This window comes from Hemiscyllium ocellatum, chromosome 2, assembly GCF_020745735.1.
Source record: "Hemiscyllium ocellatum isolate sHemOce1 chromosome 2, sHemOce1.pat.X.cur, whole genome shotgun sequence".
Lineage (NCBI taxonomy): Eukaryota > Metazoa > Chordata > Chondrichthyes > Orectolobiformes > Hemiscylliidae > Hemiscyllium > Hemiscyllium ocellatum.
In genome coordinates, this window is record NC_083402.1 from 27,343,709 (window position 1) to 27,365,197 (window position 21,489).

The 21,489-nt window shown below is 39.9% G+C and overlaps 1 protein-coding gene across 8 annotated transcripts in view; it reads left to right on the forward strand.

Annotated features, from left to right (window-relative positions):
• Window positions 1-21,489, forward strand: part of LOC132822044 (teneurin-3) — an 822,914-nt gene that overhangs the window by 766,005 nt on the left and 35,420 nt on the right. For all 8 annotated transcript variants that reach the window (XM_060835055.1, XM_060835070.1, XM_060835085.1 and 5 more), the window contains 3 exons: window positions 3,695-3,944; window positions 13,649-13,881; window positions 14,784-14,938. In XM_060835055.1, the coding sequence (XP_060691038.1) occupies window positions 3,695-3,944; window positions 13,649-13,881; window positions 14,784-14,938 (638 nt within the window). The remainder of the gene's footprint in view (window positions 1-3,694; window positions 3,945-13,648; window positions 13,882-14,783; window positions 14,939-21,489) is intronic.

Genomic DNA, 21,489 nt, shown 5'->3' on the forward strand with positions numbered 1-21,489 from the left:
GAAGCATTGTCATTAGAATTTCCAGGTAACTATTTTTTTAAATTACTGTTTGTATTTCAATGCTGGTTTTAGTTAAAAGTTCCCACATTCAACATTGCTGTTTACTGGTTTGTGACCATTACCATCTGCCATGCAAACTTATATGTTTATGTTCAAAACTCAATTTAATTTGAATCCTGAAATGTTGGTTGCAGAGTGTTGCACATGGAGCCTCCCACCTACGACCCACAGTCATAGATATGAAATCATTCACGGCAGGAAGTGGAAACTTATTATGATGAATTATTCATTTCTATTCAAAGCCATGAACTGATTTTAGATGTGTAATAAAGCGTGAGCTTTGTAATTGTTACTGAAATGTCAAAACCTACATGGGAGCAAACATTAGGAACTGAAATGAACACTGACAATCACTGGACCAATCGAGCCATAATTCATTAATTATCAACAGAAAAAGTTATTCAACAGACCTTTTCAAGCTCCTTAATTTGAAAAACAACCTGGTGTATTTATATTAACTGGGTTGATAAGAGATCAAATGAAATTAAAGATAAGTGCTATTCTGAGATAGTTTATGAATTCCATTTTGAAATAGATTATTAATAATTCCAAGCACTCTTGTTCTATTAAGACAGCTCTTCAGATTATCCTATAATGTTACATTAAAAATACAGATGAATATGGCATGAGGTGTGAATACCAGATGGTGCATAGTAATCTTTTTTGAAATGTCATTCATTGTTTTTAATTCATTCATGGGATATGGGCATCGCTGAGTGGGCCAGCATTTATTGTCTGTGAATAATGACCCTGGAGAACATGGTGAGCTGTATTTTCAAAGCACTGCAATCCTAAGGAAATAGTTACACCCAAGGTGCTGTTAGGAGGGAGTTCCGGGATTTTGACCCAGTGATAATGAAGACATGGTTGCATGGCTGGATGGTGTGTAGGTTGAAAGGGAACTTGCATGATACAAAACTGCAAAAGTGGCTCTGCTGCCCCAATTGTTCTTGGGGTGAGATTTTTTTAGGTGCTGATATAAGAGCCTGGATGAGCAGTGTATTTAATCAATGATATACACTGCTATCACTGTGCACTTGTGGTTGACTGAATGAATATTGAAGGTGGTGGATCGGGTGCTGAACAAGCACGCTGTCCTGTTCTGATGGTGTTGAACCTCTTCACTGACTTTGGAGCTGCATACATCCAGGCAAGTGGGGAATCTTCAATCGCACTCTTGGGTTGTGGATTGTGGGCACATATGAGGAGACGGGAAGTGAATTGCTTGCTGCAGAACTCCCATGCTCTGGTCTTTCCCTGAAGCTACTGTGTATTTATGTGGTTGGTCAAGTTAGGTTTCTGGTTAAAGGTGACCTCCAGCATGTTGATAGCAGGGGATTCTCTGATGATGATAATGATGACATTGGAAATGGTTAGCTTCTGTCTTGTTTTAGGTGGTTATTGCCTGACATTAATGTGATGCAAATATTCCTTGTAAATTATTAGGTTATTGCTAGATTTGGGCATGAACAGAAACAGTCCCTGAGGCCACAAGCGGTGTTGAATATTGTGAAATCATTAGTGAACACCTCCATTTCTGAGTTTATGATGGAGAGAAGCTCACTGTTGAAGGAGCTGAAAATGGTTGAGTCCAGGACACTGCTCTGAGGAACATTTGCAGAGATGTCCTGGAGCTGAGATGATTAATCTCAATATTTGAAACTTTATTCCTTTTTACTAGGTACTTCGCTAACCAGCAGAGTTTTGCATCGGATTCCCAATAAATTCAGTTCCTCAAGGGCCCCCTCGGTTAAGTTCAGCCTTGATATCAAGGACAGTTATTCTCACCTCACTTCTGGAGTTGTGCTCTTTTATCCATGTTTGAACAAAAGCTATAATGAGGCCTGGAGCTGAATGGACCTGGCAGAATCCAAACTGAATGTCACATTTTTGTTTTTGACCACGTTATTGCAGAGCAAAAGCCTGATAGTAGCACTATCAGTGACCCCTTCCATCATTTCCATTTGATGACAAGTAGCCTGATCGGCTTGAATTGACTGTGTAGGATTTATCCTGAACTTCAAGGAAGAATGTTGTGAAACTTGGAAGGGCTCAGAAAAGATTTACAAGGATGTTATCAGGGTTGGAGGATTTGAGCTACAGGGAGAGACTGAATAAGCTGGGGCTGTTTTCCCTGGAGTGTCAGAGGCTGTGGGGTGACTTTATAGAGATTTATAAAATCATGAGGGGCGTGGATAAGGTAAATAGACAAGGTCGTTTCCCTGGGCTGGGGGAGTCCAGAGCGAGAGGGCATAAGTTTAAGATGAGAGGAGAAAAATGTTAAAGGGACCTAAGTGGCAACAGTTTCACACAGAGGGTGGTGTTTGTGTGGAATGAGCTGTCAGAGGAAGTGGTCGAGGCTAGTACAATTACAGCATTTAAAAGGCATCTGGATGGGTATATGAATAGGAAGGGTTTAGAGGGAGATGGGCCAAGGGCTCAGGGATGTGCAGGCTAGGTGGATTGGACGTGCTAAAGTACCCAAATGTTCAGGGATATGCAGGCTAGGTGGATTGGACGTGCGACTATGTGACGCATCACGTAACAAAGCAGCTGATGGGAAGGTAGCTCCTGTCTGTCATAAAGCAGACCCAGAAACGAAAAAGGTGCACTGAGGTAAACAAAAATTATACCCTAGGCAAAAGTGAGGACTGCAGATGCTGGAAACCAGAGTTTAGATTAGACTGGTGCTGGAAAAGCACAGCAGGTCAGGTAGCATCCGAGGAACAGGAAAATCGATGTTTCGGGCAAAAGGCCTTCATCAGGATTCCTGATGAAGGGCTTTTGCCCGAAACGTTGACTTTCCTGCTCCACAGCTGCTGCCTGACTTGCTGTGCTTTTCTAGCACCACTCTAATCTAAACAAAAATTATACCCTGACAATAATGACAATGCCAATACCCACATACCCACACATGAAGGATGAGGAACAGAATAGGAACAAGAGGACTACCAGTATCCGTGGAGATGCAGTCTCGCCCTCAGATAGAACAGTGAAAAAATGGGACAAAATAGATGCTTTTTTAAAACCTTCCAAATTGATTTCGTAGAACACGGTGAAAGCAACTGCATTCTTTGCTATCTGTCATGTTCGTTTCAGTGAAATCTGTTCTGCAACACTTGAGCATAACATTTCTCTTAAAATAATTAAGTTGAGGTAAAATCTTTTAAAGGTAAAGTGGGTAAATATGTAAAATCCAGAAAAACACAGTGAGAGACCAAAAAATGGTTTAGAAGTAGATTGTAAAACTCCAAATGGTAATAACTGAATAAATGCTCATTAGCAGCAGTCATCATTTAAAAATTATTTTCATCTAACCTCTTTCCCCCGAGTAACAGGTTTGACTAAGATCTAATCGCTGTGTTTATACTTCAGCTGATCAAACAACAGGTGAATGTCAAATGATTCTAATCTTTAGAGATTGATGCAGCCTTGACATTCATCACTGATTTAATCAGTATTCTCTCTCCAGAATTGCTGAAGGCACAAGCTGTCTTAATCAATTGTTTTGATTGGTGTGGTCTAATGTAAAATTTGAATAGTGCTTTATGATTTATGATGATGATTCCGCAATCATGGAAAATGCCTTATTGTTGTGACAGTGACAAAGTTAGTCTTATCATCCTCCCATTAGGCATCCTGTACAAGGGAAACGGGGAAAATCAATTCATCTCTCAGCAGCCAGCCATCATCAACAGCATCATGGGTAACGGACGAAGACGCAGCATCTCGTGCCCGAGCTGCAATGGCCAATCAGATGGTAATAAACTCCTGGCACCCGTAGCTTTGGCGTGTGGCATCGATGGCAGCTTGTACGTTGGCGATTTCAACTACATCCGCCGCATCTTTCCTTCGGGAAATGTGACAAGCATTCTAGAGCTAAGGTAGGTCTAGAGCCACAAAACCTAGCCTGTACTGCTCCAGCCAATGCATTGATGGGAAAAGTCCTTCCTTCCAACAGTCTGTTGCTTTCCCAGCAGGTGGAGAACCTGGAATGCTGTACGAATTAAATCATAAGGTTGTTTACATGAGCAAGACCCATCTGCCCACCATTGGAACAAGCTAACATTAGTGTAGACACACACCTTGATAGCATTCACAGATTGATTTGGTTTGAATAGACTTAACAATGCAAACTGTTAGTCAATCATTCCAGTCCCTTAAAGAATGACATTTGAGGTTCAGTGAGGAAAGAAATTGCACAAGGAAAGCTAACTACCCCTCCATCAGTCAGTATGGCAGCAAAGAAGCTATTCATTCAAAATTGCATTTAAGTTGCATTTATGTGTTGCCTGTCTCTGTTAATTTGAGGGAAATATTTGAACACAATGTTTTGCTGCTACAGAGAGGGAAGACAGTTTATTTAAACTGCAGGGTCATTGCCAAATGTGTTAATTAGCTTCAAGTCTCCTTTCTAGTGAAATACTTGCAAATTCCTCAGTTGTATTCATTCGCCTGGAATTAGGTAGGTACTCATTAATTTGATGGCGTTTCCAAAATTGATCAGTTGCAAATAGTGCAGATATTTTAGTTTGTAGAACATGAAAATTCTATGCACTAATTATCGTGCAGCTTTGTTCAGTTGTTAAATTGTATTTCAATTTGCATTCATGAAGAGTCACATGGTATGAAGGTTCATTAATTTGATAGCAATGGCCATTGCTTGGATTTAGGTTACTGCTGGCAACTATAAACACCGAGCTGTTGCTATGGAGGTTTATGCATTCAAAACTTAGCTGCCTTGTTATGAAGGAGAGAATGAACAAGTGTCTGGTCAGTGCACTGGCGAACACGTCAAAGTCAATCTGTGTTGTAGCTTGCTATTAGCGTGCACTAGTAGTGAAGCAAAACTGATTTGGCTGGAAACTGTGTTCTGGTTGTGTGACATTAAAATGATGTGACGGCTCCTCTTCTAATATAGTGTAAACAGTTTGAACCACTTTGCACAGTGATATAGATGCACTTCATTCAAACTGGATCTCTTTGTTTATGTTCCATACCTAATTCTGACTTTTCTTCTCTTCCTTTCTTGCTACCTACTAAGAAATAAAGATTTTAGACATAGGTAAGTTTGAAAACGGTTGTTATGTCGTTTCTATCAGCTTGTACGGTTTAATTAACTTCTTCCTCCTACATAAGCTGTCCTTTCATTATAATGTCTGAGTTCAAAATTTACCTTTTCTCTCACCGGGTTACTGGACCTGCTTTGGCTTTCAGTGCTTTATTGTGGGCTTGGTGGGGGTGGATCGGGGATGGAACACGAGTGATATTTTCAAACTATCATAGGTGCAATTTATGTAAGTTAAAAGACCGAAAAATCAGAAACAAAAAACCTATTGCTTACAAGGGATATCAAAGAACTAAACTTGAGCCGCTTTTATTATAGAATTCTACAGCAGAGAAAGAGACCATTTGTCCCATCTTATTTGTGCCAGCCCATTTCCCTGTCCCCATGATTATTAATTGAATCTAATCTTTGAAATTGACTCAGCTTGGATGGTCACAAAGAATGAGAGTAATCAATCATTCCAGTCCATATACAATGAACATTTAAACATGCTTTAATTAACGAAATTTTGTCTTTCAAGTGTATGTCTAATTCCCTTTTGAAATGCAATTTGAATCTGCTCCCTCAATCATTTAACATCATGCATTGCTCGGCATGACAACCCATTGTGTTAAAAAGAAGCCCCTCTTCTTTTGTTTTTTTTTGCCAATCATGCAAATTCTGTGTCCTCTGGTTGTTGACCCCATAGCCACTGGAAACAGTTTTTCTTTAAGTCAGTAGAAAAATCCCCTCCTTGATGTTAATCATCACTGCTGTTGCTGTTAATCTTCTCTGCTCTAAGGAGAGCAGGCTCACTTAACTTTTGTCTCCTTGCGTAGCTGCAGTCCCACATGCGTGATGTCAAATTTCCACTTCTTGCATAACAGCTTTTTGAGAACTTGTCTTTCACAAGCTGATTATTGCATGGTGCTCTGTTTTTCCAGTTTGGCCTGTTTCTTGTGCCAGTTCAATTCCCACTCTTCTTTTCCTTCTCCACTTCCTTCTGTTTTGAGTCGCATCTGCTCCATAGAATGGCATCGGTTATTGAATGGTTACTGCTGAATTGAAGAAAAATGTTGTTGTGTTTGGACTTACTATTAAATCGTTCCCACAAACTTCAAATATCAGGAAATTGAAGTTGGCTGTGAGGAAAAAGTTGCACTGTCACCTCAGCTAATTCTTTTTATTTCCTTAATTAAAAGATGTAGCTGAGGCACAATTCACAGGTCTGCATCACTTTTGTCTCTTGCAGTCAATATCCCTCATCTTGAAATGTCAAGTTACCTTAGTAGTCCCAATCAGTCTTCCAAAATCCTCACTATATAAACTTGAACATGCAACCTAACCTGATATTTCAGTACATTATTGAGAGAGCACTAGGTAGGTGAAGATGTTAGAGTGAGCATATTCAGTTGGATATGGAATATTTCAATAATTTGTGCAGTCCATGTATTACCAGACCTTGACAAACAACATCCATACAGCAAGATTTTATAATAGCAGCATAAGTTGATTTGCTTTATTGACAGATTTAATTATGTACCCATGGTGAATAAAGAACTGGGAATAATTCCAAATATTGTTTGAGCTTCAAATAGGCACTGGTTTTTCAACTTGCAGGATAAATGTTTACATAAAATGCCAATAGGTTAAAGGAGGTTAACAGAAAATGTAATGGTGATTTAAAAATTATTTGCTTATGGAACAAATATCCTTTATCTTCTGATGCCCTCATCTTATCATGCACTGGATATTGCTAGAAGTCATGAATTCTCATTTTCTGGGGTCAGGTGCAAAGTTCCACAAAGTTTCAGACAATTCTGGACAGAGATCAAAAAACTTTCACTAATCATTCAGAGTTGCTCTCATGTGCCCTCTCTTGACAGTCAAGGGAATAGCACCTTGTTTGGAGCCGACCACTTGTCTCTCCTTAATGGAATAGAACAGCAATTTATTGCCACTTGTATTATGAAAATGCAGTGAGATGTATATGTGTTGCCACAATTCAGTGCCACTTTAATTACTGAAGTTATTAAAAAAAGAGACAAAGGTAGGATAAAGAATAGCAGTGTAAAACTGACTTAAAGTACACAGATTAAATATATTATTTCCCAGCTATCCAAGATATCACCCCTCCATTCTACTCACGAAATAAATGTTGATATCATTTCAGTAAACACAGAATGTCTTCATAAAATAACTTCATTTGATAATAAGGATTGTTACTATGCAGTAACACTGGGAAATGTTTAAGTTTTGTTATGTCATTTCTGTTAAAATGATAAAACACCATTCTAAGGGAGGCAATTATGATTCCACTAGAACAATTTGTCACAGATCTATTGATGTTGTCACGTTCAATGGCTGGTCCAATTTTTGAGTGTTGTCTGACTGTATTAAGCAGCAATGTACTATCAGAATTTGGATCCCTGAACCTTACTGAAGGGAACAGGGGGAGTTGAATGAAGGTTTTGAATAATTAAAATAGAAGAATCACTTACAACAAGGGAAATGTGTTCAAAAAAGGATTTGAGTTAAGAGTTGGTATAAGGAAAATGGACTGGAAGTGCCGAGAATTAGAACTGTGAAACAAAACAAGTTGCAGTTATATTTTAAGCTGGAAAATGGAAATGGAAAGTGACAATGCTGCAATTCCAGCAGGGAAGGTGTAAAGTTAGAACTGGAATAAATGGAAATAAATGGAAAGTGGTAATGTAAGATCTAAAGCAAGCAGTGCCAAACATTTGTTAAAATTTAGAACCTGAAATAGAAATAGTTAAACTGGACATAAATCAAAGTTTCATCGACATCTGTTATCCCTTTGATAAGTAATTAGTTATTTTAATTTTGATGACATTGAATGCATTGTAAACAGCCTTTAATTGCTCCTAATATTCCTGTTCATTTTGAACTTTACACTTTTGTTGAAGGCTTTCTCAGAACAGTAGCAGGAAAATTCTGTTATTGGATCAGAAATCATGAAGCCCGTGCTAATGATCTGAAGGCAAAAGTTCCTATCCCATTAGCCCAGCTGGGGATTTAAATACGGTTGATGAAAACAGGCTCAAAAATCAGTAACAGTGACTATGTAGCTAATGAATTGGTAAGATCATAAAAAATAAGAGCTTGACTAGGCCACTTTGCCCATTTAGTGTGCCCTGTTCAACAACATTATGGCTGATCTCTCATCTCAATTCTACCTACCTGCTCTATGCTTTTAGTTCCCAAATTCCCTTACTGAATATCAGAAAAGTTATAAATGTGCATTAAATTTACTAATGCCCTTTTGGCCAGGAAATCTCCTGTCCTTTACATAGAATCCCTACAGTATAGAAGCAGGCCATTCAGCCCAACAAGTCCATGCTGAACCACCGAAGAGGATCCCACCCAGACTTCTCTCGCTACCCTATCCCTGTAACCTTGCATTTCCTGTGGCTAATCCACTTAGCCCATACATCCCTGGACATAATGGGCAATTTAGCATAGCCAATCCACCTAACCTACACATCTTCAGACTATAGGAGGAAACCCATGCAGACATAAGGAAAATGTGCAAACTCCACAACAAGAGTGGAATCAAACCTGGGTCTCTGGTGTTGTGAGGCAGTAATGCTAACCATTGAGCCACTGTGCCACACACAATGGTCTAACCAACACAAATTTCCAGGCCGACATGTTAACTCATAGTTTCCTTTTTGAGTGGCCTAGCAAGCCACTCAGTTGTGAAGATGGTGGCTGAGTATCACCTTCTCAAGTGCGATTAAAGATGGGTAAGAAATTATGGCAAGTACTCACATGAATGAAGGAATGAATAAGTATCACAAATTACCAGTGTAAGATATGCAGTATTGATGGGCATATGCTCTACATGTACTGGCACCCTGAGTTGGTGGGTATGCGGTGCCTGTACATGTTTTTCCTCCTTCTCCAGCTTCTCTGTTTACTAAATGATGAAACAACTGGGAATGAGCCGTACAATCACATAAACCAGTGCAGGATCTGTCATAGTGAAGAGTGCACAGGCCAGAAAGAGGGACGCATATGTATGGGCCTAATTCTCTGGTCTATTTTCAATGAGCTGCAGCCTATCAGCTTGGAAAATGGAGACCAGTAAGATGATGGTTATAATAAGTGTTAAGTACTGAAAAAATAGCAAACTCTCAATCATCTTACACTGATTGAATTAATCTTTATATTTCAGTCTACACAAATGAAAATGAAAGTCTTCTGTCTTGTATTTGAATATTAATGCTTACTGGCAATTCCTTCAGTGATAAAATTAATTAAGTCCAATAAAATCAGCAACATTCAATTCATCCCAAATTTAAGGTGTTCTTCAATCTGATCAAACTTGCTGCAGTTTCACACTGAAATCAAAGAGTAGATTGACTTTATCTTTTGTGTTAAGATTCAAACATTCATCACTGGATAAATATTAATCAGTGGATGGATTTTGTTTCTCTGTCTATTCTCTTCGGATTGACCGGTCTTTTGTACCAGAGTGATTGAAAGTTACTAATTGTATCAGATCAGTTTAGCATTCGCCTGTAACAGGCGATACTAGCATCGTAGAAAACTTGATAAATCCCAGTGTTTTCAATGTTTGTCAAGTTACAAACAATATGTGAAATTGGTTTCAATTAGCTTTCAATTTGATGGTTTCTGATTGCCACGGCTGTTGATGTTTACAGTTATCTCAACAGATGAGGAAATGATGAGAACTCTTTCAATGATAAAGCATTAAAACAAGATAACAATACTCATCACCACTGTATCATGTTCTGCTTGTAAATTCTGAAATCAGAAGGTAAATTAGTTCCAATATTGAACTTCATGAACCATCTATGAGATACAGAGGGACCACAACATATGATCATCCAACGTATGAATGCTTGAACTGAGAGAAGTGATCCCATAGAGGGGATGTATTAATCTTAATTTTAAAGGTTTAACATACTAACATTCCTTTCTATTTACAAATGGCTATTTTATACTGTCCTATGTTCATTGTGTTCTGACCTGCATACCAATCAACAAAAGGATGGACTCAAGAACGGAAACTGTTTGCATCTGAGGGACTGCCTGACTTGATCTTCTATCTCCATTTTATCTCTGGCCACAATAAAGCACTTGGCTGCAGAATCTACAGATCTAGAGGTGATTCTGTATGTGATGGACTGATGCACAAAATGCATTTTGTTTACTACTACCAACCCGTTATCCTCCACTACACACCTTCTTTGCATCCTAGGAGAGCTATCAAATTATCAGTTATCACTTATCAGGATGTGATTTGTACTGGATGGTATCTCCACTTTCAGGATACACTTTCCTGTTTTCCTGTATCCTTGGCCTGATCTGACTCCAGGACAAATAACTAATCTTTAACCTGCAGATGAATTGTCAAATGCTGCAAATTTCCTGAATCTGCACAGTTAAAAAGCAGATATAAAAACTTGGAAGACCTTGATGCTTCACAGTCAAAGGGTCAGCCATTTCCAATGATTTGTTTCAGACATTAAACAATACATTACACTTGGTTGTCAACATGAGATATTAAAGCCATCTAAAGATAAATGATGGAAGTAAATGAGATTCAATAAATTTGAATCTATCATCAACGTGCAATCATACTTAATTACATTTCAGTAATTTCTTATTACATCCTACTTGCCACCAAAACTATTCCCTGCCAGCCTTCTTAAGAATCTTTCTATTTTACCAAGATGTTGTGTTTAAGTAAAAGATTTTTTTTCCTCAGGACTACTTCACTGCATTATTATATATTTCTATGATGTGATCAATTTCTCAGTTCATTTTAAATGCTATTGTTAAGAAAGCGGGCTGTAGCTCATTTGGTGGTATTCTTGCTTCAGAGTCACAAGGTTCTCGATTCAAGTTCTCCTCTTGAGCTTCAACATAGAAATCAAGGCTGCCACTCCAGTAGAGTACTGAAGATGTGCTGCTCAGTTTAGGGGTGCTGTCTTTGAGACCTTTTTTGTATAATTTGTTTATGGGATAAGGGCATCACCGGGACACCATTTATTATCCATTCCTAATTGCCCAGAGGGCAGTTAAGTGTCAATCACATAGCTGTGGGTCTGGAATCTCAGGTAGGCCACACCAGGTCAGGATGGCAGCTTCCCTCACGAAAGGACATGAGTGAACCATAAGGATTTTTCCAAGACACTTAATTCCAGATTTGTTTTTATTGAATTCAGATTGCACCAGGTACCGTGGTGGAATTCAAACGCATGTCCCTAGAACATTATCTGGGTTTAAGGATTTTCAGTCCAGCAATAATACCAGTGGGCCATTACTTCTCCCAAATATTAAGCTAAGTCTCATCTGGAGCTTTTTTGAAGCAACAGGAAGTTTTCCACAGTGGCCTACCAGTAGTTACCAGATGAACCAGTCAGTATCACATTGCTTTCTGTGGGAATTTGCTGTGTGCAAATTGGTTTCCACAATTCCTACCTTATAACAGTCACTGTGCATCAGAAATGCTTCTTTGACTGTAAAGAGTTCTGATGCATCGGGTGGTCATGAAAAGCAGGAATATGCCTTTATTGGACATGTTAAATTGAGGTATTGCATTGAATGTTTCGGAATGTTATGAAAACATGCACAATTTAATCAAGTGTGGCTCTGATGTGCACACCATTTTTTAGGTAATAGAAGTTGATCAGATCTTCCAGAGCTTTGCTATTGTGTACTGGTATTTCTTATTTGTCTGGATGTTACATGAACTGCCGCGCTGTCTTGCCCACTTCGTTTTGAGCGTGACCTAGTCTTGGTGTCTGACTGCTGCAATGTACTGCGAAGCCACAGTTCTGATAGAGCTGGCGATTAGTTGGAATCAGTGTTTCTCAGATTAATGTCTGGGGCTCAGTGGATGGCCCCTTGACCTGGAGCCATTCAAGAACTTGTATCTCCAGATTTCCTTTCTTGTATCAACCTCTTATGAAACATAACCGGAACTGAATTTTCTCTTGTGCCTCTTGTTGCATGCTGGCCTGGGCCAGAAAGGTCTGAAAATCTTTGTTTTTCCTCGCGTCCAAAGGGCCAGTGAAAACACTCACTGTTACATTGGAAGGGATTTTCTTTTGTTTGCAGGAACAAAGCCTCAACTCAACTACAAAGGAACCTCAATTGTCCATATGACAAGGGTGGGCAGTATTTTGTTCAGTTAATCGAATGCCGGATAACATTGTTAGCCAAGTATCGGGACTTTGCGATCTTGTCCGGATAATCCAAAATTCAGTTAATCAAATGCTAGATAATCGAGGTTCCTCTGTACCTACACCAGCCAAGTTAATTTCAAGAGTCCATCATATGCTGAATTCCCACAGTAGCGAGATTCCCAATCATAAGGAACTGAAATGCTGAGAATTCCGATATGCTAATGGGGTAGACCAATACTTTATTTTCATTTTCCTTTATGTTAGTGAAAAGCAACATCTCTTCACAAAAAATGACTGAGCAGCTAAACATCCAGATCAAGGGGCAAACTGCCCTGTTAAGCAAATAGAGGACAACAATTGGAAATAAAAGCTGCACCTTCCCCATTTAAATCAGAAATTGGAGGATTTTTTTCTCTCAAAGGTGGAGAGTCTGTGGAATTCTTTACTGCATAGGGCTATCAAGGCCTGGCCATTAAAAATGTATTCAAGGCTGGGATGGATTTTTAATCCTGATGAAGGGCTTTTGCCCAAAACGTCGATTCTCCTGCTCCTCGGATGCTGCCTGACCTGCTGTGCTTTTCCAGCACCACACTCTCGACTCTAATCTCCAGCATTTGCAGTTCTCACTTTTGCCTAGATTATTAATCAGTCAGGGATCAATGGTTATGGGGAAAAGGTAGGAAAGTGGACTTGAGGATGATCAAATCGGCAATGATCTCATTGATAATCGAGCAGACTCAATGGGCTGAATGGCCTCCTTCTTCTCCTATGTCTTAAAATGCTGATGACGTTCAATGGGTGGCCTTTGCCTGATGGAAGATTTTGCTAAAACCCCATAAACAACAAGCTTTCGCAAAAGAGGCATCATGTATCATACTGTGTCTCACTGAATGTCCCACAGATATGATGTATATAAACTATTAGTGGACAGGTTTACAGTATTTGAATAGTCTGGCAACTAATGATAATTTGTTGAATGAATTCACTCAGTGGGAGTATCAATAGTGGGAGTTCTTAAACTGCTATTATTAATGGGTTCTTGCTGTAATCCTATATATTGATAATATAATGAACACTCAACGAGTGTTAGGTTAGCAGAGTGGGCGTTGGAAAGATTAAGTCTGGCTTTATCTCGTTCTTAATTAGTTTCCTATCCTCTATTACAGTAAAAAGATGTTAAAATGTTTGCCAGTGTCATGATAAAGGATACTCCGTACCATCTGATCTCTGATACAGAAGAAGTCCAACTGCTTCTGGCAGCCATTGTAAACAACATCACTAGGCCATCGCTCAGATTGAATTCAGGACTTTGTAAAATACCTTTCATTAAAAAAACAAAATTTGTTTCTTTCCAAAGCAATAACCCGGCACATAGATATTTCCTGGCAACTGACCCAGTGACAGGAGATCTGTACATCTCAGATACCAACACCCGGAGGATCTATCATCCAAGGTCCCTAATTGGTGCTAAAGATCTGACAGCTAACTCTGAAGTGGTAGCAGGGACCGGAGAACAATGTCTGCCATTTGATGAAGCTCGTTGTGGAGATGGAGGCAAAGCTGTGGAAGCTTCTTTGATGAGTCCTAAAGGTATGTTGTGTACACATACGCACACAGACATCATACTCACGCACATACATCTATACACATGATCATGCACATGTTAGAAACCTTCCTTTCTTTGCCAAGTTCTGAACCCTGAAACCAAATTCAGATTCACTTTTGTTTCAGATTGAAGTATACCCAGAGGTACAGGTAACTGAGTCAGCACCACTTGATATGCGGCAGAGTTGTTACAATTTGGAAATTCAGGAGAGTGATAGAATTTGGAAGGAGTTGTTAACAGAGGCAGGATCTGAGGTATCAATTTCTGAAAATGAGGAATGCCACTGCATATACATTCTTCTACATTTCCACTGATGAAAGCTGAAGTAGTCAAAGCAGTCTTGTTGCTGTGCCATAATGAGATCTGTGCTGTAGTGAACATGCAAGAGTCACAGTGGGTGTAGCCTTGGAACAAAGACAGTGCAATAAATGAGAGCTTTATAATGAGCATACTGCGTATTCCACATTAGCACTCTGAGACCCTTAGTGTTCCGGTGAGCCTTATAATTGGATGGAATTATCATAAGAGCAGTTTGATACCAGCAAACTCTGAGGGAAGTGGCAGACAGTGAAAACTGTATAAGGATGGGAGATTCAAGTACATCACAATGCCTTTGCTTGCCTGTCTGTCTATAATTCAGATATTTTGAATGGGGAATATTAAAGGTTCCCTTTGAAAGCACAGAACCCAATAAGAGCAGTGAGTAGACAACATCTAATACTTCTGTGTTCTGTTCCTCCTGATCTGATTCAGTAGATCTGTAGCCAATAGGCACCCATTTAATTTAGCAATAACAGTACTTGGTGAAGCAGTGATGAAAGCCTTCATTGTTTGCTCCTGTTTTGAGGTACGTCAAAGTCACAGTGATATTTATTTCTTTAAACAGGAATTGCTATCGACAAGAATGGTTTGATTTATTTTGTGGATGGAACCATGATCAGAAAAGTGGACCAGAATGGAATAATTTCCACATTGCTAGGCTCTAATGACCTCACTTCAGCTCGACCCTTGACCTGTGACACCACCATGCATATAAGCCAGGTATGATTCTGTATAAAAGAACAATATTTAAACAGGAGGAAATAGAAGAAACAGTGTTTCATAAATATTGACAGGATAATGGAGGCATTCCCAAAATAACAGAATCCTGCATGGGAATGAGAAAAGAGTTTGCTTGTTGTGGCACAGCGGCTCATTGGTTAGTATTACTGCCTCACAGCATCACAGCCTGGGTTTGACTCCAGCCTTGAGTGACTGTCTAAGTGGTGTTTTCATGAGCTACCTGTGTTTGAGTGGGTTCCTGCTGGATGCTCTAGTTTCCTCCCACTGTCCAAAGATGTACAGTTTAAGTGGGTTGGTCATGGTAAATTGTCCTGTAGTGACCAGAAATGTGCAGGTTAGGTGGATAGTCATGGTAAATGTGAGGTTACAGGAGCAAGGCAGAGGGGTGTGGGATGCTCTTTGGTGGATCAGTGCAGTCTCGATGGCTGAATGGCCTGTTTCTGCACTGTTGGGATCGTATTATTATTTAGTAGCAAGTTCCTACAAATAACCAACATGTTCAAAGAGCAGTTAATCCATTTATGACAGTGTTGGTTGAGACATGTTAGACTGAAATGCAAGGAAGTCTCTCAGGACTATTACGTGTTGGATTTTTATTTTAGCATCCAACCAGAGAAATCCTCTGCTAGCCGTTCATCACTTGATACTCAAGTCCCTCAGTCCTGAACTCGATTGTTGGATTAGATGATACGCTCATTCGTATGAGTCAATTTTAATTTGGCAAAATTGTTACTAATGGTCTCAAAGTAGGTTTGATCACCTTGATGCCACAGTTTGACCCCAGTCATTTCAACAGACCCCAGATGAAACATTAGTCTTTGGATATTTTGTGGGGCCAAGCAGAGGCCAAATGGTATTTCAGGTTCCAAAAGAATTATGTAGCTTTGACAACAGCGTTGTATTCTAACCCATTGTTCACACAATGTTACACAATCTCACTGAAGCAAGTTTCCTCTGAATGCTCATTGTGTGCCTTTATCTCTGTGGGGCGGCACGGTGGCTCAGTGGTTAGCACTGCAGCCTCACAGCACCAGGGTCCCAGGTTCAATCCCAGCCTCGGGTGACTGTCTGCATGGAGTTTGCACATTCTCCCGTGTCTGCGTGGGTTTCCTCTGGGTACTCCCACAGTCCAAAGATGTGCAGGTCAGGTGAATTGGCCATTCTAAATTGCCCATAGTCAGAGATGGATCTGGGTGGGTTACTCTTTGGAGGGTCACTGTGAACTGGTTGGGCCAAAGGGCCTGTTTCCTAGATAATCTAATCTAAATAGGGACCAGGCCTTGGTTATGATGCTGGCCCTTTCACTCCAAAGTTAAAACTGAACCCCTCGCCCCAAATTAAACCTACAACCTTCTGATGCAGATTTGAGAATCACACTCTCCTGTTTCTGACCACTGACCAAATTTGAAGTAGTTAATCTAAGTGGTGTGACTGCCTCCTGAAACACAGAGTCCAGGTAATTCCCCCCTCCCTGATGTGTTGCAGTGTTTGAAGCTCAGGCTGCTGCTCAGCAATTCAGAACCAGAGTTTCTCAAGCAACCAGCACTTGCTAAAAGTGTGGTCACTATGAACCACCAGCTCCCACATCACTCAGTTATAATACATCACCAATTTTTTTTAAAAATCATGTTGGTCTTTTAGTTTGTAGCCTGTAAATATTTCCCCTGTTTATCTCCAATTTGAAAGTAACCTTTAAAAGATAGTCAAATTAGTAGCTATCACCAACCATTGAACTTACGGTTTACCTGTGATGTCACTCTTTTTGCGTTGGGCCTCAATCACAGGTTTTAATTTATCCTGCTTGAAAAGGACCTGAGTAACTATGAGTCAAAAAAAGGCAAGCAACGAACACAGCTTCCCCTCTGCACCAAATGATCACACTGCCTTCAAGCTCACTCCAGCTATGACTCACTCTGGATGTGATCTCTCCTTACTGAGTGTGCAAAGCTAACTGATCCTCATGGAGTTCAGGGTCAAGGTTGATGACTCGTCAGGCAATTCCCCACCCTGCTCCCCTGACTGTTTGCCACTGTGCCACCACCTCTGCTGGATACTGGTGATGGTGGTGTCCGGGCCACTGCCGATGAGGTACAATATCATAGGTATGACTATGTCAGACTGTTGCTTGACTAATCCATGAGACAGGTCTGCCAATTTTGGCAACATCACGCAGATGTTGGTAAGGAGCACTCTGCAGGATAGACAGGGCTGATTTTGCCATTGTGGCTTTTGGCACCTAGATAATCCGTCCGATTTTGGTGCTTTGAGACTTTTTGGCAGTTTTGTACAATTGAGTGGCTTGTTGGGCATTTCAGAGGGTAACCGCATTGCCGTGGATCTGCTGTCACACGTTGACCAGGGAAGGATGTCAGATTTCCTTCCCTGAAGGACATCAGAAGTCCAGAATGTTGTTACATCAATTGATTCCACCATCAAATCAGAGCAATCGGAGCATTACCCGAATCTCTAGATTACTAGTCCAACAACAATATCACTGTGCCTCTATAATGATCATTGAAGCTGACTTCCAGAGAATTTCCACAACATGCACTGTCGGAGGTAGTGCCTTCCAAGCTCCAGGGAAGTCATTGCATAGCCCTGGAAAAATGTCAGCGTTTTCTGATATTCAGAGATTTTGCAAATCATGGAGAGAATTGGAATAGGTTGTGAAATTGGTCTGTTTAGAAAGAAAGGATTGTAAGAGGATAATTAAAGGATCTCCTATTTTAGCATGCTATGGAACCTAACCTTTCCAGATTTTTGATGCTGGGTCTATATTCACTTGAGTTTAGAAGTATCAGAGGAGATCTAATTGAAATATATTAAATTCTAATTTTCGTCAACAGACTAGATGCAGGGAACCTGTTTTCCCTAGTGGGGAGTCTGGAATCAGGGGACACAGTGTCAGAATACAGGGTAGAACATTTAGGGTTCAGATGAAGAAACGTTTCTTCACTGAAAGTGTACAAGCCTGTAAAATTTTCTTCCGTAGAAGACTGTGGTAGGCAAGTTGTTGGACAGTTTCCTGATGAAGGGCTTATGCTCGAAACGTCGAATTCTCTATTCCTGAGATGCTGCCTAACCTGCTGTGCTTTGACCAGCAACACATTTGCAGCTGTGATCTCCAGCATCTGCAGACCTCATTTTTTACTCGAAGTTGTTGGACAGGATCAACCAATATTTGGATAATCAAAGTCTGATTAGGGATAGTCTTGAAGGTTAAGTCGCATGGGAACCAGGGAGAGCTAGCTAATTGGATTCAAAAATGGCTCAATGGTAGGAAGAAGGGGGTAATGGTTGAAGGTTGTTTCTCAGACTGGAGGCTAGTGGTGTGCCACAGGGGTTGGTGTTGGGACCTTTGTTATTTGTTATTTACATAAATGATCTGGATTTGAATGTACAAGACATAATTAGTAAGTTTGCAGATAAGTCACTGAATATATTCAAGAAAGAAACAGATACATTGTGAGATTTTAAAGATACCAGCAATGTAGGAAGAAAGTGGAAATTGCAGAGGCTCTTGCAGAGATTTTTGCTTCATCTTTAACTACTGATGAAGTTCCAGAAGACTGGAGGATGGCTAATGTTGTTCCATTGTTTAAGAAATGTAGCAAAGACAAGCCAGGGAACTACAGGTCAGTGAGCTTGACATCAGTGGTAGGTAAGTTATTGGAGAGCACACTGAGGGATAGGATCAACTAACCCTTGGAGAGTCAAAGTCTGATTAGGGGTTGTCACTGTGAATTTGTGCACGGGAAGTCATGTCTGACAAATCTTTTAGAGTTTTTCGAAGAGGTAACCAAGAGGATGGATGAGGGTAGGCAATGGATGTTGTCTACATGGACTTTAATAAGGCCTTTGACAAGGTCCAGCACAGCAGGCTCGTCATGAAGGGAGGGTTAGCTAATTGGATTTAAAATTGGCTTGATAATAGAAAAAAGAGGATGATGGTTGAAGGTTGTGTCTTGGACTGGAGGCCTATGACTAGTGGTGTATCACGGGCTTTGATGCTGGGATCTTTGATATTTGTTATTAACGTAAATGATCTGGAAATGAATGCACAAGGCATGATGAGTAAGTTTGCAGATCTTACAAAGTTAGGAGGTACCATTGATAGTGAGGAAGCTTATCAAAAATTACAGAGGGATCTTGATCAGATGGGGAAGTGGGATAAGGATTGGCAAATGCAATTAATACAGATAAGTGAGAGGTGTTATACTTTGGAAAGTCAAACCAAGTTAAGACTTATACAGTCAATGATAAGGTCCTGAGGAGTGTTGTGAAACAAAGAGACAGGAATACAAGTATATAGTTCTTTGAAAATGACATCACAGGTAGACAAGGTGGTGAAGAAGGCATTTAGCATACTGGCCTTCATTGAATGAGGCACTGAGTATCAGAGTTGGGATGTTATGTTACAGTTGTATAAGAGGTCATTGGTGAGGCCACACTTGGAATATTGTGTACAGTTTTGGTCACCCTTTTATAGGAAAGACATAGTTAAACTGAAAAGAGTGCAAAGAAGATTTACGAGGATGTTGCCAGGACGAGTAGGCCTGAGTTATAGGGAGACGTGAGCCAGGATAGGACTTTATTCCTTGGAATGTAGGAGAATGAGGAGTGACCTCATTGAGGTGTATAAAATCAAGAGGGGCATAGATAAGATGAATACATATAGCCTTTTCACAGGGATGGTGAATTGAAAACTTTAAGGTAAGAGGGGAAAGATTTAAGAAGGACCTGAGGTGCAACTTCTTCACGCAGAGAGTGATGCGAATATGGAATGAGCTGCCAGAGAACGTGGTTCAGGCAGGTACAATAGCAACATTTAAAAGAAATTTGGGTAGGTACATGCATGGGAAGGGTTTAGAGAGACATGGACCAAATGCAGGCAGGGAGAGCTAACTGAGTGGGCACCATTGTCATCATGGACATGCTTGTGCTGAAGGGCCTGTTTCCATGCTACATTACTCTGTGACCCTATGGCACTGACATAAAGGATCAGCCATGGTCATATTGAATAGTCGGCTTGAAGGGCTGAATGGCGTGTTCCTGTTCATCTGTTTCTGTGTTTCTCTGTCAGCTGCCTCAAAGACCATTGGTGCGAAACAAAATTTGTTTATTGGATTATTTGAATTAATAAGTGGAAAGAACACAGCACATAAAATAAATGCTAAATGCTGTGAAAATTAAATTAAAAATGGAAAATGCTATAAATATTCAACAGCTCTGCCAGCAAATGGTACAGAATTAAAATTTTATGTTATTTCAAAACCGATGAAAGGTCATCAACCTGAAATATTAACTGTTTCTCTCACCGCAGATGTTGCCTTATCTGCTATGTATTTCCTGCAGTCCTCTGTTTATATTTTAACTAACACAGCGACTTGATGATTATGTGATAAAACATTAATTATACATCATTGTGTGCTGGCCCTCCATGAAGTCTAGTCATTGTCGTGAGCTTCTGCCATGTGTTCTCATGTGACTCCCAGTCTGCAGATATTTGGATGCAGAGGGAGAAATGTTCAACAAGGTTTAGGTCGGGAAGGGGATCTAAAGTATAGAATTTGGTTTCTTTTCTTCCTGTCTCAGGCTCTCCTCTGCCTCATTTTTAAAACACTAACGTTAAGACATGACACGTCACAGTTTTCAACTTTTTGCAGTTTATATAAACGTCCTGGTTGAAGTGACTGAGAGGGTGCTTGCTAAATTGACTGATGGCACAAAGATATGTCAAAAAAGAAGTTAGAAAGTGGACATTAGGACATTACATAACCAAAAAGATGTGTTAAGTGAGTGTGAAAAGATCCAGCACATGTGGCATAACATGGAAAAGTGTCCATTTTGACAGGAAGAATAGAAAGGAAACATTTTCTGAGTGGTGGGAAGTTGCAGATCTGAGATGCAGAGTATACGGGTACAGCGGGCAATTAGGAAAGCAAATAGAATGGTATAGTTTATTGATAGGGGAATTGAATAGAAAAATAAGGAATTGTTAATGCAGTTTGTTTTTCTGACAAACTTAAGCAGTTTATTTAATGTTTTTCCATCCTTTTTGAACGATCATAAATTCCAGTTTATTTTCCCAGTCAGTTTTAGCCAGCTGTACCTTCATGCCTGAGGAATGTTTTTTTTTATTATTGTTGTTTTGGACTCAGGTATGTCACTATGAAACTTATAACTGCAACACTTTCTCCCAGAGAATCTTTTACCCTGAGATTACTAATTCACCAACCCTCACTTGATAAATCTAGATCTAAATACCTTTATTCATAGTTTGTTTCAGTCATAGTTTGTATCCCAGGAAAGGGTAGCATTCGGCAAACTAATCTGACAGATTACTTTTCACAATTTGATTTAAAACCATAGGATGTCTGAGCATCGATATGCTCTGAGTCTACTCCACTATCCAATGAGATTATGATTTCATAATCTTCAAGTCCACCTTCATGCCTTATTCCATAACCCTTCATTCACTTCCTAATTAAAATTCTGTCTGTCTCAGCTTTGAATATACTGAATGGTGC